We start from the raw sequence: 14,987 nt of genomic DNA, 5'->3' as shown, positions 1-14,987 counted from the left end.
GCCAAGGCGATCAAGACTGAGGGCATGTTCCGACTATCGAAGCCAACTACCGCACCAGCGGAGGCGTCGGCAGACCTGATCATCAGGTTTCAATCGCTACAAGACAAGATCTCGATCCGGGCGGCTGCCTGAGGACACACTCCGTGTTTGAGGGGTCTACCCTATCTCTGTACCTGGACCTCACCAGAGGCACCATCGCATGGCGCAAGACCCTACAGCCACTATTGCAGACATTAAGGGCCAAGGACATTCCTTATCGTTGGGGGTTCCCGAAAGCCATATCATTCACCCATCAGGGCGAGACATACAGGGCAACGACTCTCCAGGAGCTGGACCAACATATGCAACGCCTGAGCCTGCACGGACCAGTGAGATTTGCCACAACGGGTCTGGCGGGTATAAACCCCTCCACCATCCAGGAGTTCACCCCTCGCTCGGCCCAACGCAAACTGCATGCCGGAGGAGAAACCTGAAAAACACCGCTCTAGTAACTGGACTCTCTACTGCATAACAGGTCCACAGGCTGACTAGGTCCTGTACTCAGACCTAAGATACCGCAAAATGTTAATGTTACTATCTTTTTTGCTGCTGTTTCAATACGCCCCCTCCACCACACATAACTTGCTATATACGGTCGTGCCCATTTCAGACTCACCACTTAGACCCACAAGATACCCGCAGTAATAAGGGACCAGACCAAGAACTACAATAGAGACTCCCCTCCCTAACAAAACAAGAAAGCCACCACACCTCCACCTCGTCCCAGGAAGGGGATCTATCTACTCACACATGTAGGCTTGACACACAAGCCTACTTATCCACATGAGGGAACTCACTGAGACCCCCTTACATGTGTCTCAAACGTAACGTTCATGCCACAACCACCTGCTAGTACAGCCTTGGGCCCCTGGAGACTCCGTTACCAGGCACACCTATTGCCCTAAACCAAGGCCACACTAGCCATATTAGGCTAATTCCATAGAAGTGCCGGACTCTGCCTGCCATGTCATTCTTTATCACATACACCTTGCGTCTGTATCAGTTGATGTGGTGGTACAGGCCGTCTGGTAATACAATGCACGCAAACCTAAGTATATAAAAAATACATGCCACTACCCACACTACATGTACCTGTCTGAACATGCTGTTGTGGCATCCTGACGACGACAATGCTATTGGTGATAACCCATTGCAGTCAATGCAAATAATTTACACTCGACTAGACATATTTGCCTGTCTTACCTATGTTTCTTTTACAACAAAAATGTGCAAAACCTTTTCATGTCACTGTTTATCCTGTTTAAATCCAAAAGCACGCTGTTGTGGCGTATGACTATGCTCTGTAATCACCTGCACAACAAAAATAAAGAATACAAAAAAAGTTTTGAGAGAAGATCTAAAGTCCTGCTTTGTCCCATCCAAGAATGAATAACAATGTATTTTTTTTTTTTATTCTCCTTTGCGGACAGTTCCAGAAATGATGTGTAAGTATGTTCTCTCGGCAGCCTTTGAGCCAAGTGTGCAAAAACTATTTTCTTCTTATACTAAGATTCTATGGCTTTTATATAGATTTCCTGGCCCATTTGTGGTTAATGCAGATGCTACATCTCCCCCCTTCAGTGCCCCACCACCTGCTACACTTTCTGTGCTCCAAGTGGTCAGCCCTAACCCCACCGAAGGAGCCCTCAACCCTGATGAAGTGATGCCCCCTTCAAGTGGAACCAGGAAGGCTCGTGTTTTGTATGATTACGAAGCAGCAGACAGTAGCGAGCTGGCTCTTGCTGCAGATGAGGTAAGTGAATATATTTGGGATAAATTACACATGATTCTGTGACTGTTGCTAAAGCCTGCCTTCTCTTCGTTTCAGTTCATCACTGTGTACAGTCTCCCTGGTATGGACCCAGATTGGCTAGTGGGCGAGCGAGGAAACAAGAAAGGGAAGGTACCAGTTACTTACCTGGAGCTTCTCAGCTAGGCTTATGCCTGAAAGCATAGATTGTTCTTCAAAAAAAGCCAACAGTCCTGGAAGGTTGATCCATTGCTCAGAGGCTGCTTCACATGTTCCATAGACTAAAGTTCTGCAATTCACTCGTTTGTCCTTGATTTTTTTTTTTTTTTAACCTCCCCCCCTGTTAGCACTGGGCTATACCTTTAGATTCATAGAAGGGCTTTTTATGCTGTTCTAGAATTTAAATTGTTGAAGGCCTCCACCAATCAATGTCTTATTTGACATATTTGCTGCTGATACAGCAGCCCATGTGCTATGGCAGTCCCTGTGACCAAATATGCTTGCACTAACATTACACATTCAACGTTTTTGTTTGTTTGGTTTTTAAACACATTAACAGCATTGGTTTTGTTGGCTTGAGTTGGAGTCAATGTTCGATTTCAAAGTTTGTCTGAATTTTTAAGAAAAAGTATTTTCTGTCCTGATTTTGATGATCCCACTGACTGGGTAGGGGTTTGAATACAGCAAACGTGTTGGGGCTACTGCAGGGAATATTTTAAAATGTTTGTAGCATGCAGATGAAAAGCAGCACTAGGCAGAGGATAGGTGTGGCTCTGCTGCTACGTCTGAATTCCTGTATTGTTCAGTATGGTATAACGTTCCCATCGAAGCCAGTGCTAGAACAAATTATTTAGCCATTTCTTATATGATAACACTACCACTTTGCAACATTTTAAACTAAGTTAATAGTTTCTTTTGTTTAATACACTGCCAAGCGTTTTAAGTCTAGTGCATATGTAACCCCTTGGCAGTAAAGGAGTTAAATTATCCTGTCCTTGCCAAGTCTGAGCTGTGTAACTGGAATTATTTAGACTGAATTTGCCACTTTACTGTTGTATGATAAGTGTACACTGGAAGGGATTTTTTTTTTTTTAATGCATTTGGTAATACAAAAAAAAAGTGTCCTTTGGCTACAGGCAAGCAGCAGCAAAGATTCCCATACTAGGATGAGAATCCATCAAATAGCAGACCTTTCATTCTAGTCTATGGCAGTCTGCCCTCACCAGCAGCTCTGTTAATCAAAGCAAATTAGTGGAATTGCTGAAATGACCGATACAAGCCATATGTTGCTGTTGCCATCCGTTTACAGTTTTGTGAAATGAAACTGCATGCATGTAGGCTCCAGAACAATCTGAAAGGAGAACTGACCGGCACATGTGTATGGTTTTACAAATTGCTGCAGTTATCACTATGTGCAGGGACTTCCTTGCCCCATAAACTATATACTGGGAGCATTCTAGTACTTGGAATGGACATTTTTAAAAGGTATGTTAGTTATGGTTGCTTTTTGCTTTCACCAAGATCACAGTACAGACTTGTGTGAAAAACAATTAGTACAGATACACATGTTGACTGGTGGGGTGCAGTTAGATTTAAAGCAGAACTGTCACCCTCTGAGGACTTTGCAGAATTTGCAAAGACCCCAGATGGTAACAGATGCTGGGGGTCTGGTGGCAGGGAGGAGCAGGCAAAGGTGATTACACTTGCAGGGCTATGCAAAAAAAATCATTGTAGTGTTAACTCCACCTCTAGTGGCTGTCTACTAGACAGCCACTAGAGGGCACTTCTGCGTTTATAGCAAAGATTTTCTTTGCTAGAGCGTCGCTGGACATCCTCAAGCTGTGTGAGGACCTCCAGCGTCGCTCAATTCCCCATATGAAAGCATTGAAAATCTTTTTCAATGCTTTCCTATGGGGAGACCTAGTGAGTGGCATTGCTGCGCATGCGGTTTCCTCAGCGGGCGGGATCCGTCTCGCCCACCGGCTGACGTGATTACAGGGAGGAGCGACGCCTGGTCCATTGCAGGTGCTGCCATCCTCTTCTGCCGCTGGCACTTCAGCTGCCAGAAGGGCTGACATCGCATCTTTAAATCCCATTTGCCTGAGTGTTGGAGATTTTTCTTTCACTGCCTACAGTCCCTAAGGGATGGTAGAGCATCATGGGAAATTCAGTCCCTGTCCCACAGTTTTACACCTCATACACTATTAAAGTGGCATTTCTTCAGACAGAGGGTCAGTCACATAACATACCATATCTGCTAAAAGTCTTGTTTCTTTTTTTTGGTTCATGTGTTATTTATTGCCTGTATGTGTTTGATTAGATGTTAATAAATTTAAAGTCATTCCTGCAGGACTGAATTTTTGCTTTTGCACTATTGGGACGCAAAGAACAGATCTGAAACACATATTATGTAAACAGATTTCTTATAAGTTCAGTATAAATATGTTTCCAAAAAAAAGTTGCTTCCAAAACTAGAAACATTACCAACTTCAGCAAATTTATAATAATCCTAAAAAAAAAAAAAATCACAAGCAAATTAGTTATGCACTGCATGCTGGGTAACTGAGTGCAAGTAGCCAATCACCACACTGCTCCAGGGCAATGAAAGGTTTACACATTCTAACCATGTTTATGTGAGCAGATACATAACAGCATTATTGGCACTCTACACAAGGCGAGGCTTTGTGTCCTTCCTCAGTGGTTGTAAACTTGTGGTCCTGTGGACACATTTTAGCTTAGGTTTTGTCCAGTTAGAGAGATGAGGCACAGTCTGTACACCCATTTAATTTATACCCATTGCAGCAGCTGCAGTGGAATATTGTTTGTTTATCTCTGTACATGCTGTACAAATGCTTGCACAAGCTGGATGAGAGGCTCCTGTGCAGAAGACGTCAATGGTCTTGTCTGTGGGGAAGGCAGATGTCCTCCTGCAGGTGAAGAAGGACCACCTCTTCGGAAGAAACGATGTAAGCTGGACAGCAGTGTGCTCTGCAATGAGATATGAATAACCCATGAGAAGCAGGCGTGACATTTGAAACGAGCCTTATATAGCCATTAGCAAAATCAATCACAACTGTGTTTTTAAAGCCACTCATTGGCCGGACAGGTAAATACATGTTGGTATCCATAAAGCTAGCATGTTCCTTTAATACAAAGTTACTTCTTTCACCACTTAGCAGTTTCACTAACAATTTAACTTTAAATAATTGAGGATGGGGGTGTGGATATAGGCCAGTTGTCCTTTAGTTAGGGTTGCATGAGAAAACATGTTGGGTAACCTTATGTTTCATATTTATAGTAAGATAAAGTGAAAAGTATACTTTGCCACAATGTGTTTAAGGCAGCTATTTAAACAACTTTTAAATAGGGCATTGGCCATGAATTAGGTAGAAAGGTTAAATCTAACACCGACGCTAAATAAATTGAAGATATTACCCACCAGTTCAGAGCTGAGCTCCTGCTTCATGCGCTGCTTGTCGCGGGAGTTAACAGATGGATCCCGCAGGTAACGCACTGCTTGCGATATCAACAAGTAGAAACAGTTCTCCATGGTGAAGAGTTGCAGGTACCTACAGACAGGAGATACAGATAGTCTTTCACTCAAAGGTTAATTCACTAAACAGCAAATTGTAAGGACCTAAAACCATTTCAGGGTAACCTTTAGAACTGCAATAGTTTATTTTTAGTTAACAAGCCCTCTGAATGGATCTAATTACACAGACACGCAGTTACCCATTTACATGTAGAGTAGGGCATTGTTTTCCATGTACTATGTACACTATCACAACTACGCTAAGTTTCCTCTCTTTTTTTTTTTTTTTTTAAATTCTTTATTTATTACAAGGTGTCAATATCACAAGCAACAATAACAATATTTAACATAAACCCATGTGAGTACATCCAGGCATGTATATAGATATATAATTTGCGTAAAAGTACAGCAACAAGATATACACGGCAGGGTACATAGGAGTTGACGCTTGCACAACCGCCACGAATGACCACACTGGTTCAAGGTGCTCCACCTATATTTTTGATAAATATAAAATAGAGAAAAAAGAAAGAAGGAGATAGATTCGACTGGTCCCATCGTATGATTCGTGTTGACCGGAACAACATGGTCACGGCTCATGTTGAGCCACGTTTTACGCAGGTATAACTCCCTATTCTGCCCCTTAGCCGAAGGTAGTCTCGGTGGAGATTTCGTCTAACCATGTTAATTCCCAAGCATTGGGAGCTCCCTGAAAACAGGGTGAATAATGTAGCGACAGATATTGAGGGATAGAGGAACCAGTCAAAGTCCAAGAGGGAAAAAGAATGATAGAGATAGGAAGTAACCTGAGAGACGATAAAATAGGGGAACAATCTAAGGATGAGTCTAGGTGGGGGGGGGGGGGGGAGTGGTATTGGGAGGAAATGGGGGAGGGGGGAGAGGGGACGTTAGGACCCTTCAAGTCAGTTAAATATCAGTACCCAAGATCCTTGTGATGCATCCTATTTTGACGATAAGAAGGTGCGTGACTTCCATGGAACCATGTACAGCTTGCATATCTCCCGGTGGGAACCTGAAAGTCCCGCCGCTGGAGATAAGCATGGAGTGGGGTAACAGGTGCGGACATTCTAGGAGAGGTGGGGGAATGGGGGAATGAGCCCTCCCCCCCACCCCTAATCGCCCACTCCACTATCTATCCATGGAGCCCAGACCCTTTCAAACTTTGAGAGCGTGCCTCTAACCTTAGCCGTCAATTTGTCCATAAGAAACGTATCCTTAACCTTTTGCAGGACAATATTAATTGGGGGAGTAACACTTTGTAGCCACATTTGCGCCAGGGCTCTTCTAGCAGCCAGATTTACTTTATGGATCAATAACTGTTCCGTTCTGGACCAGCCTTCCAGAGGTCTGGCCAGAAGGAAAACCCATGGGTCTAGTTTGATCTCTCTACCAAAGACATCTTTCAGTAACCCCGCTATTTGTTTCCAGAATTGCTGAACTGTCGGGCATTCCCACCACATATGTATATAGTTTCCCTTATGGCCGCAACCTCTCCAGCATAAGTCCGTGGACATTTTATGCATTCTGCAGAGTTTGACTGGGGTGGTGTACCACCTGAACATGGTCTTATAAGCTTGTTCCTGCATGGAGACACATATAGACGAGGTCGCAGCGGCTTCCCAGATGTCTTGCCAGTCTACTCCCTCAAGTTCCTCTCCTAGGTCAGCTTCCCATTGGGAAGTATAGGTGAGTGCCCCCCACTCCAAGGTGGACGTACTAAGGTGTGCGTACATGGTAGTGATCTAAGTTTCCTTTCTAGTTATTGGAAGAAGTTTGTACATTTTAGGTCAATAGTCTGTGACAGAAAAAAGGTGTATTAAACCATAAGCATAGGTGGACTAAAACTCCCATGATGCTGCAGCAGACACCAAGAGTGCAGAAAATTCTGTTGCTTGGTTTCTGTCAAAGCATGGAGTGTTGAATGCAGCTGGACCACCCAGGCATTACAATTACTACACTTGTATTTATGGAAAGATTAAACTTCAAACAGTGAATTGAAAAAACAAATAGGCAAATTTTGCATATTCACTTTTCAATCCATGAAGCGGCTATGTTTCACCATGAGAAATCTCTCTCTCAGATGGATTCTAGTGTTCACTTAATAAATGCACTTGTAATCTCATTGTCAACAACGGGTGCAAATAAGAACTAGACCCAGTCACTGACTTATTTGGAATAACTAGCAATATATTGTAACAAGCAATAAAGGAACAATTGGCATTAAATTCCACCGTTTGCTAAGTTTAGAAACTCACTTCATATTCTTGTTTTCTTCAGCCGTAGCGAAAGAAGGTTGATGGAGTATAGGCAGATCTTTCTTCTTATCGATTACCCAAAAAATATTAAATAACAGTTAGTATACCAATTTAAATTCATTACCACAAATCATCTCAGATTACAAACCCCAAGCATCTTGTTTCGCTCATAGGACACACTGAACTGTGGATCAGTCACTTCTTTGAACCTTGTGATTCACTTGCCCAATACCACTCTAGACAGGTTATCAAGCTGTCCTGCTCTGAGTGGCACTACTTAAACACTGCACGTTTGCAGGCAGGACCCACACATCACACTTCATAAATATCAGTAAAGCTTGTCTGGTTCTATTTACCAGGAATGATACATTACAGGGTAGGGCAGTCATTACAAGTTAATCTAACTATTCTCCCAAGAGAATCCTTGGACTCTTAATAATATGCTTTATGGACAGCTTGCGTTGTCTCACCTCTCCCAGCATGTTGAGCATCACATTCACTGTGGCCAGAAGAGTCCCAAAGGAGGGTGTAACATCTGTATCAAAGGCTGGAGTTGTGAAATTCAAAGAGAAGAGGAGATGGAACTGTGCTAGGTCCAGCGGCTATGAAGGAGACCAGAGAAAACAAAGCAAGTCACCATTAAACAAAGAACACCAGCCCCATCTCTAACATTCTAACTTACTTAAAAATCCTACATTATCTTGTTTTTCTATCCGCTTCCCACTATGTATAGAAATGCAGCGTTTTTTTGAGGGTATCTATATATACACTGTAAATTGTGCTTGCCTGGTAATTAAACTTTCCCTTTTTTAAATCATCACACGTTCTGATACACGTATACAGTCATTCTTCCTATAGTTCACGAATGTCTATTCTAAAACAAACCTATGCACCTTCTTATATACAGCCACTATGACATCTGACACCCCGCACCTACACCTCCTGTCCAACCACCCCGACCTCCCATATAACCCTTATTTGCATTAAAGAATATGATTCTCTGTAAGAGTTTATCATCCTCTTCAGGTACAGCTGACTATGACTGACTAATGTACAGATAAAATATATATTGATTCACATGCATTTATTCTTTTTTTGTTTATATCTTTCCCTCGTCTTTACTTCCTTATCATTTACTTGTCCTCTGAAAAGCTAGGTATTGGCTCTATTGAGAATTCTTGATCAGTGTATATGTGACTCTGGTGGTATCCAAGTGAAGATGTTCTTCCAGTAACACAGAGTTAATTTACCTGGACCTGCAGAATGTGGCAGAGGTCTGGTGTGAATGCTCTCAGAGAGGCTAGAGTCTTGCTCAGGATCTTTAGGAGACTGTATTGTACAGATCTTAAGGCCTTAAACTCCAGAGCCTCAGTCTCAGCAGTCGGCTGTTTAGAAGGAGTCTGAGGCCCACGAAATGGACGAGGAGTGGTCGTCTGGGCGACAGCTTCTCCATTCTTTATCTGCAGACAGAATGAGTTGTGTGAGGAAATACAGCGCTGTCTGACCACAAACCAACTCTTTAATCTCACACTCACCTGTAAGTAATGCTGAAGCATTTTGCGGCTGTGTAAAAGTGAGGTGCATGACTGGCACAGATAACACAGGTTCACCTACAAAAGGGGATTTGAGTAAAATAAAAATAATTAAGGGACCACCCAGTATACCTTGAAATTCATTGTAGAATATAAAGCAGCTATATGGACTTATAGCGAATACTGATGTTTTCCTTGAGACCTTGCTTTTCCTTTTGTTTTAGTGTTAACAGATTATACTATTAACCCCTTCAGGACCGGCCTGTTTTTGAGATGTTTGTACGTTAAGGACCAGAGCAGTTTTAACACTTTTGTGGTGTTTGTGTTTAGCTGTAATTTTCCGCTCTCTCATTTACGGTTCCCATACAAGTTATATATTGTTTTTTTCACGACAAGAAGGGCTTTCTTTACATACCAGTATATAAATTATGTCATATATTGTATTTAAAAAAAAATAATATATGGTGAAAAAAAAAAAAAAAAAAACATGTTTTTGGACTTTTACTTGAAAAATCTTTTACTTATCTACAAAAGCTAATGAAAAAAACTGCTAAATAGATTCAAAATTTTGTCCCGAGTTTAAAAACACCCAGTGTTTACATGCTTTATTGCTTTTTTTTGCAAGTTATAGGCCTATAAATACAAGTAGGAAATTGCTGTTTCAATATATATATATTTTAAATGTATCAATAGTGACATTGTTACACCGTTATCTGTCATAAATCCCCGAAACACACCTAACATGTACATATTTTTTAAAGTAGACAACCCAGGGTATTCAAAATGGGGTATGTCCAGTCTTTTTTAGTAGCCACCTAGTCACAAACACTGGCCAAAGTTAGCATTTATATTTGTTTGTGTGTTAAAAATGCAAAAACGCTAACTTTGGCCGGTGTTTGTGACTAAGTGGCTACTAAAAAAAGCTGAACATACCCCATTTGCAATACCTTGGGTTGTCTTCTTTTGCAAATGGTATGCCATCATGGGGCTAATTCTCATTCCTTGGCTACCATACGCTCTCAAAGGCAACCTAACCAATCTGACAAATTTCAATAAAAAAAAAAAAAAGTAAAATCAAGCCTTATATTTGACCCTGTAACTTTCACAAACACTATAAAACCTCTACATGTGGGGTACTGTTATACTCAGGAGACTTCGCTGAACACAAATATTAGTGTATCAGAACAGTAAAATATATCACAGCAATAATATCCTCAGTGAAAGAGCTGTTTGTGTGTGAAAAATGCAAAAAACTTCACTTTCACTGACAATATCATCGCTGTGATATGTTTTACTGTTTTGAAACACTAATATTTGTGTTCAGCGAAGTCTCCCGAGTAAAACAGTACCCCCATGTACAGGATTTAGGGTGTCATAGAAAGTTACAGGGTTAAACACAGTGCTAGCAAATTAAATTATCTGGACTTTTGGCCTGGGTTGGCAGGCAGGTCCCTCAAATTGCAATCATTAAAATTACTTAATTAGGTAAAAATATTACATAAATATGCACGTAGAATTGCCCGGGAAGACAGGCAACCCCCCTGGACCGGGAGGAGAGCTGATCGCCGCCGTGGGACCGACGGCGATCAGGTAAGTAGCCCAAAACCGTTATTACGGTTCAGGACCGTCAGCGGTCCAAACGCACGTTTTACCGCTGACGGTCCTGAACCGTCAGCGGTCCTTAAGGGGTTAATATTATATTCAATGTTGGTGGCTTGATAATGATGTGTCACACACAGAGCCTGCAGGACTGACCCAGGAAGTTCCAAAGCATGATAAAACCACACTATAGTCACCAGAACAGCTTAATGTAGTTCTGGTGATAGTCAATCCCTGCAGGCTTTTTTTATGTAAACACTGCCTTTTTAGAGTAATGTTTACATTACAGCCTAGGGACACCTTCAATGGCCTCTCCACAGATGGCTACTAGAGGTGCTTTCCTGGGGCAGTGCTGCAGTGTCTCCACCCTCGGCATGCAGACACTGAACTTTCCTCAGAGATCCATTGATTCAATGCTTTTCAATGAGGAGATGATTGGCCAGGGCAGTGTTTGGCTCTGCCCCCTCCCCACCTCCTTGGCTTATCGCCTCAGAATGAACAATCTCAACCATTTCAATGCTTTCCTATGGGCAAGCATTGTGATTGGCTCAGATCATCATTTTTGATGTCAGCCAAGTAGCCAGGTCAGGGGCAGAGACAGCACCTGCAGACTGGAATAAAGGTAATATTTCACTATATTTAGGGGGAGCAGGGACAAGGGGGCTAGATGATGTTTTTAACAATATAGGGTAAGGAATACATGGTTTTGTTCCCGAGTCCTGACCCTATACTGTACCTTTAATACCCACATAGTTACTTGGTGAATCCAAGCTGTTTTTTTCACTTTACCTTGTAAAAGTATTCTTTTGAAACCTGTAAACTTGTATTTTACATGGAGTAACACCAAACTAGTTTGTTTTAATGAAGGGGGAATCAGCAACCCAAAAGATATGCTAGAGGCAAGTGTACAAAGTGCAGTTCTATTAAAATACACATTGATTGGTATAACAAAAAAAATACACTCAAACTTTTAAAAAGAACTAAAACAACATTGAGAACAAAGTTCAAACGGCATCACCAGTCCATAGAAAGTCAATGATGGTACGTCTCCTTCCCAACCAGACTTCATCAGTATGTCACTTTCTAGTAGATCTAGTAAGTTAGATATATCTGCTGTATTGAATTCATTTCCCCAATTAAGATGGGCTCCATAGGCTCCTCGTACATTTTCAGATCATGTGCAAGATTGTGGTTTAGTTATAGGACCGAATACAGTGAAGGGTGCATTTAAAAAAAATGTCACTACATTCCAACGTTGAAAATATCTTTATATTAACCTATATATTTTGAAATGATTAATTTTAACTTAAAGGAACACTATAGTGTTGATGATACAAATCTGTATCCCTAACAGTAGTGTCTCCCTACCTATACCCCCTCTCCAGGAAAGATTGTCTTTACATTCCGCTGTGTGCTGGTTTCTATGTTGCTCTCTCTCCCTGGCTGAGATCATCTAGTGCGCATGCATGACACAACAGCGCACTGTGCCAACTGAATACATTTAGGAGTCATTTGACCTATAATCTTTTTGACAGCCACTAGAGACGTGTTAACCCTGCAATGAAATCGTTGACATTCCTGTAAAACGTTAATGTTTTCAGTTGCATGGTTAAAAAGACAGGGCCATGACACTCAGACTAGATTAAGCGGTCCGGGTGCTTAGAAGGTCCCATTAAATTGCTCCGATATGTACAGTATGAATGGAAATAGAACAGAAATAAAAAATGCCTAAAAATAGATTCCAAAACAGTATATTCTATAATAAACCACAATCTTACATTAAATAAGTGGGAGAAGCCAGTGAAGCCCATGAAAATCAACTCAATTCAGCAGACTATAAATTGGAATACGGCCAGGTCACAAAATTCCTTAAAGAAGTCACATTCAGATTCAACTTTATGATCTCTGTGCAGTGCACATACAAAGACAATGAAGCACGGTTGGCCTCGGATCAGAAATACATACTAGCAAAACAGGAGGAGGACTAGAACCAGCTCTAATTATTCACTAAACAGCAAAATATAGTGAATGGAAAGCCAAATTGCAGAATGAAGGCAAAATGAGCTGATTGAGAACAATTCTCTCTTGGTATATAGGATAGTATTTAAGCCTAATTTTGAAATGTAGTAAATAACCAGCATGTTTTGAACTTTTTAAACCTGTGCTTCTTGAAAGTGTTATTTGTATACCAATAGACTTGTATTTTAAATAGAATGACACTATACGCACCTTTCTATGGTTGCTGAGCTGTGCAACAGAGGACAAGAATAACATCTCATAACCAGAAAGACATACAATACCGCTTTCCCCCATACATGCCTCCTATTGTGTGTGTCTGACTATTACTAGGTTGTGTTGGGACTAGCAACAAAGGCTAACAGACAGTTTTTTTTTGCTTTTGATGTATTATTCTAAACCTTAAAGGAACACAATAGGGTCAGGAACACAAACATATTTCTGACCCTATAGTGTTAAAAGTCACCATCTAGCCCCCCGGGCCCTCTCTTGCCTCCCCAAATATAGTGAGACTGTGAAGGAGGCAGATCAGGGGCAGAGCCAGCACAAGTCAAACACTGCCCTGCATCAATGAATCTCTATGAGGAACGTTCAGTGTCTGCATGCACAGGGAGGAGATGCTGATATGTTGTGATGCACACTAGGCAAGACAGATTACAAGCAGCAGCCATCTGAGGAGTGGCCAGTGAAGTTATCACTAGGCTGTATGTAAACACTGCATTTTCTCTGGAAAGACAGTGTTTACAGCAAAAAGCCTGAAGGTAATGATTCTACTCACCAGAACAAATTCAATAAGCTGTAGTTCTGGTGCATATAGTGTCCCTTTAAGACCCACGTTAGCCCGTTCTATATTAATACACAGTGGTGCAAAAAAGAGCTAAACCTCCCATTCTGCTTTACCAGTTGTAAGACTTGAAAAACCACGATGAGAGTTCTACAGAAGCTGGGGCCATACTTCCTTCCACCATTACTTCACAACCTACACCATAGACAGCAGTTGAGCATCATGGGAAATTATTTGGACAACCATTTTGAAGTGCCAACATGCACTCATAAAATTGTGGCTCACAGATACTCTCACTGCATGAAGGGAAATGCTGACAGCAGACTGTAATTATTTTCTTTTAGTTCACCCACTGAACACAATTTATCCGCTTTATACATTAGTTTACCTGAACAGATAATTGAATGCTGAGTGAAACTGGTTTACTTGACAACGACTGTCACACCTCTAAAGCTACAAGGTCCCACCATGCATTGACACATCACTTCTACATGTTGTCAGGTGGTACATGAAAACCTCTGCCTAAAATTTCTAGCAATTATATGCTGCGAGGTTAAAAACCCACAAACCATGAACTCATTGATTTTACTGAGCCACACAAGCAGGCAGTGAGGGAGAAGAATGCAAGTCACCATTTATAAGCAATCGCCAGAGAAGGTCTGGTCTTCCTCACCTCGATATCCTTCATTAACTGAGGTAGATGGAAATGCCATTCGTTCGTAAAGTTGGAGAGCTGCAGCAAGAACCCAACTGTGTGGTCAGCCTCTTCCAGACAGGCCAGGCTCTGCACGGTGCGCACTGCACTCAGACACTGAGGAAAAACAAAAATGTGTTGGGGAGATCCTTTCAGTATCGTCAAAAGAAACAACTCTTTAAAGGGAAGCTTGATTGTATCTGGAACCAAAGTATTCGAGATTTCCGCACCATTCAGTGGGGAGGATTCCAGCAGTAGCACAACTTCCACAAATCCTGCTATTTCCCCACATCCACAGAAAAACATCAGCCAGTAAGTAAAAATAACACTGGCAATTATTGCACACTGGCTAAGTTACAGTAGCCTATTATATTATATGTATTGTACCAGTTAGTCACACACACACACACATTAATTTTGCTCACCTGCAATATTCTATCCTGGTGAACGCCAACAAAGTCCAAAGCCTCCCTAAGGAAGTTATATCTCAAGGTTTTTAGCAATCTTTCCATGAGTGACACCGTCAGGCGGTACACACCGGGCCAGGAGGGAGCATCCAGGATTTTGCGTGAGGACATGGCTGGCTGTGTCTAAGTGAGAGGACAGAGCACATTGCTGAAACAATAAGACAACATTCCGCATACACTCTCACATTCTGTTAAATGCTGTCAGGGGTCTCTAACAAGGTGCTCAATAAATACAAAAGTAGAAAGGGGAAAAAAAAAATAAGATATATATATATATATATATATATATATATATCTT

At 41.6% G+C, this 14,987-nt stretch overlaps 2 protein-coding genes across 8 annotated transcripts in view; one reads left to right on the top strand and one right to left on the bottom strand.

The window, feature by feature from the left end:
* Nucleotides 1-2,235, top strand: part of SH3GLB2 (SH3 domain containing GRB2 like, endophilin B2) — a 54,707-nt gene extending 52,472 nt beyond the window's left edge. For 2 of the 6 annotated variants that reach the window (XM_063432642.1, XM_063432638.1), the window contains 3 exons: nucleotides 1,470-1,484; nucleotides 1,570-1,792; nucleotides 1,868-2,235. In XM_063432642.1, the coding sequence (XP_063288712.1) occupies nucleotides 1,470-1,484; nucleotides 1,570-1,792; nucleotides 1,868-1,975 (346 nt within the window). In that variant the 3' untranslated portion in view covers nucleotides 1,976-2,235. The remainder of the gene's footprint in view (nucleotides 1-1,469; nucleotides 1,485-1,569; nucleotides 1,793-1,867) is intronic. The other 4 variants (XM_063432643.1, XM_063432639.1, XM_063432640.1 and 1 more) reach the window with 3 other exon arrangements.
* A 1,820-nt stretch (nucleotides 2,236-4,055) lies between these two features.
* NUP188 (nucleoporin 188) overlaps nucleotides 4,056-14,987 on the bottom strand; it is a 43,271-nt gene continuing 32,339 nt past the window's right edge. The window contains exons 37-44 of one of the 2 annotated variants that reach the window (XM_063432633.1): nucleotides 14,648-14,812; nucleotides 14,202-14,339; nucleotides 9,133-9,207; nucleotides 8,848-9,057; nucleotides 8,068-8,199; nucleotides 7,598-7,662; nucleotides 5,229-5,358; nucleotides 4,056-4,777 (exon numbers count right to left, since the gene is read on the bottom strand). In XM_063432633.1, coding sequence (XP_063288703.1) covers nucleotides 4,616-4,777; nucleotides 5,229-5,358; nucleotides 7,598-7,662; nucleotides 8,068-8,199; nucleotides 8,848-9,057; nucleotides 9,133-9,207; nucleotides 14,202-14,339; nucleotides 14,648-14,812 — 1,077 coding nt within the window. In that variant the 3' untranslated portion in view covers nucleotides 4,056-4,615. The remainder of the gene's footprint in view (nucleotides 4,778-5,228; nucleotides 5,359-7,597; nucleotides 7,663-8,067; nucleotides 8,200-8,847; nucleotides 9,058-9,132; nucleotides 9,208-14,201; nucleotides 14,340-14,647; nucleotides 14,813-14,987) is intronic. The other variant, XM_063432635.1, reaches the window with a different exon arrangement.

Source organism: Pelobates fuscus, chromosome 9 (assembly GCF_036172605.1).
Source record: "Pelobates fuscus isolate aPelFus1 chromosome 9, aPelFus1.pri, whole genome shotgun sequence".
NCBI classification, from domain to species: Eukaryota; Metazoa; Chordata; class Amphibia; order Anura; family Pelobatidae; genus Pelobates; species Pelobates fuscus.
This window is presented reverse-complemented; position numbering and strand designations above follow the sequence as displayed.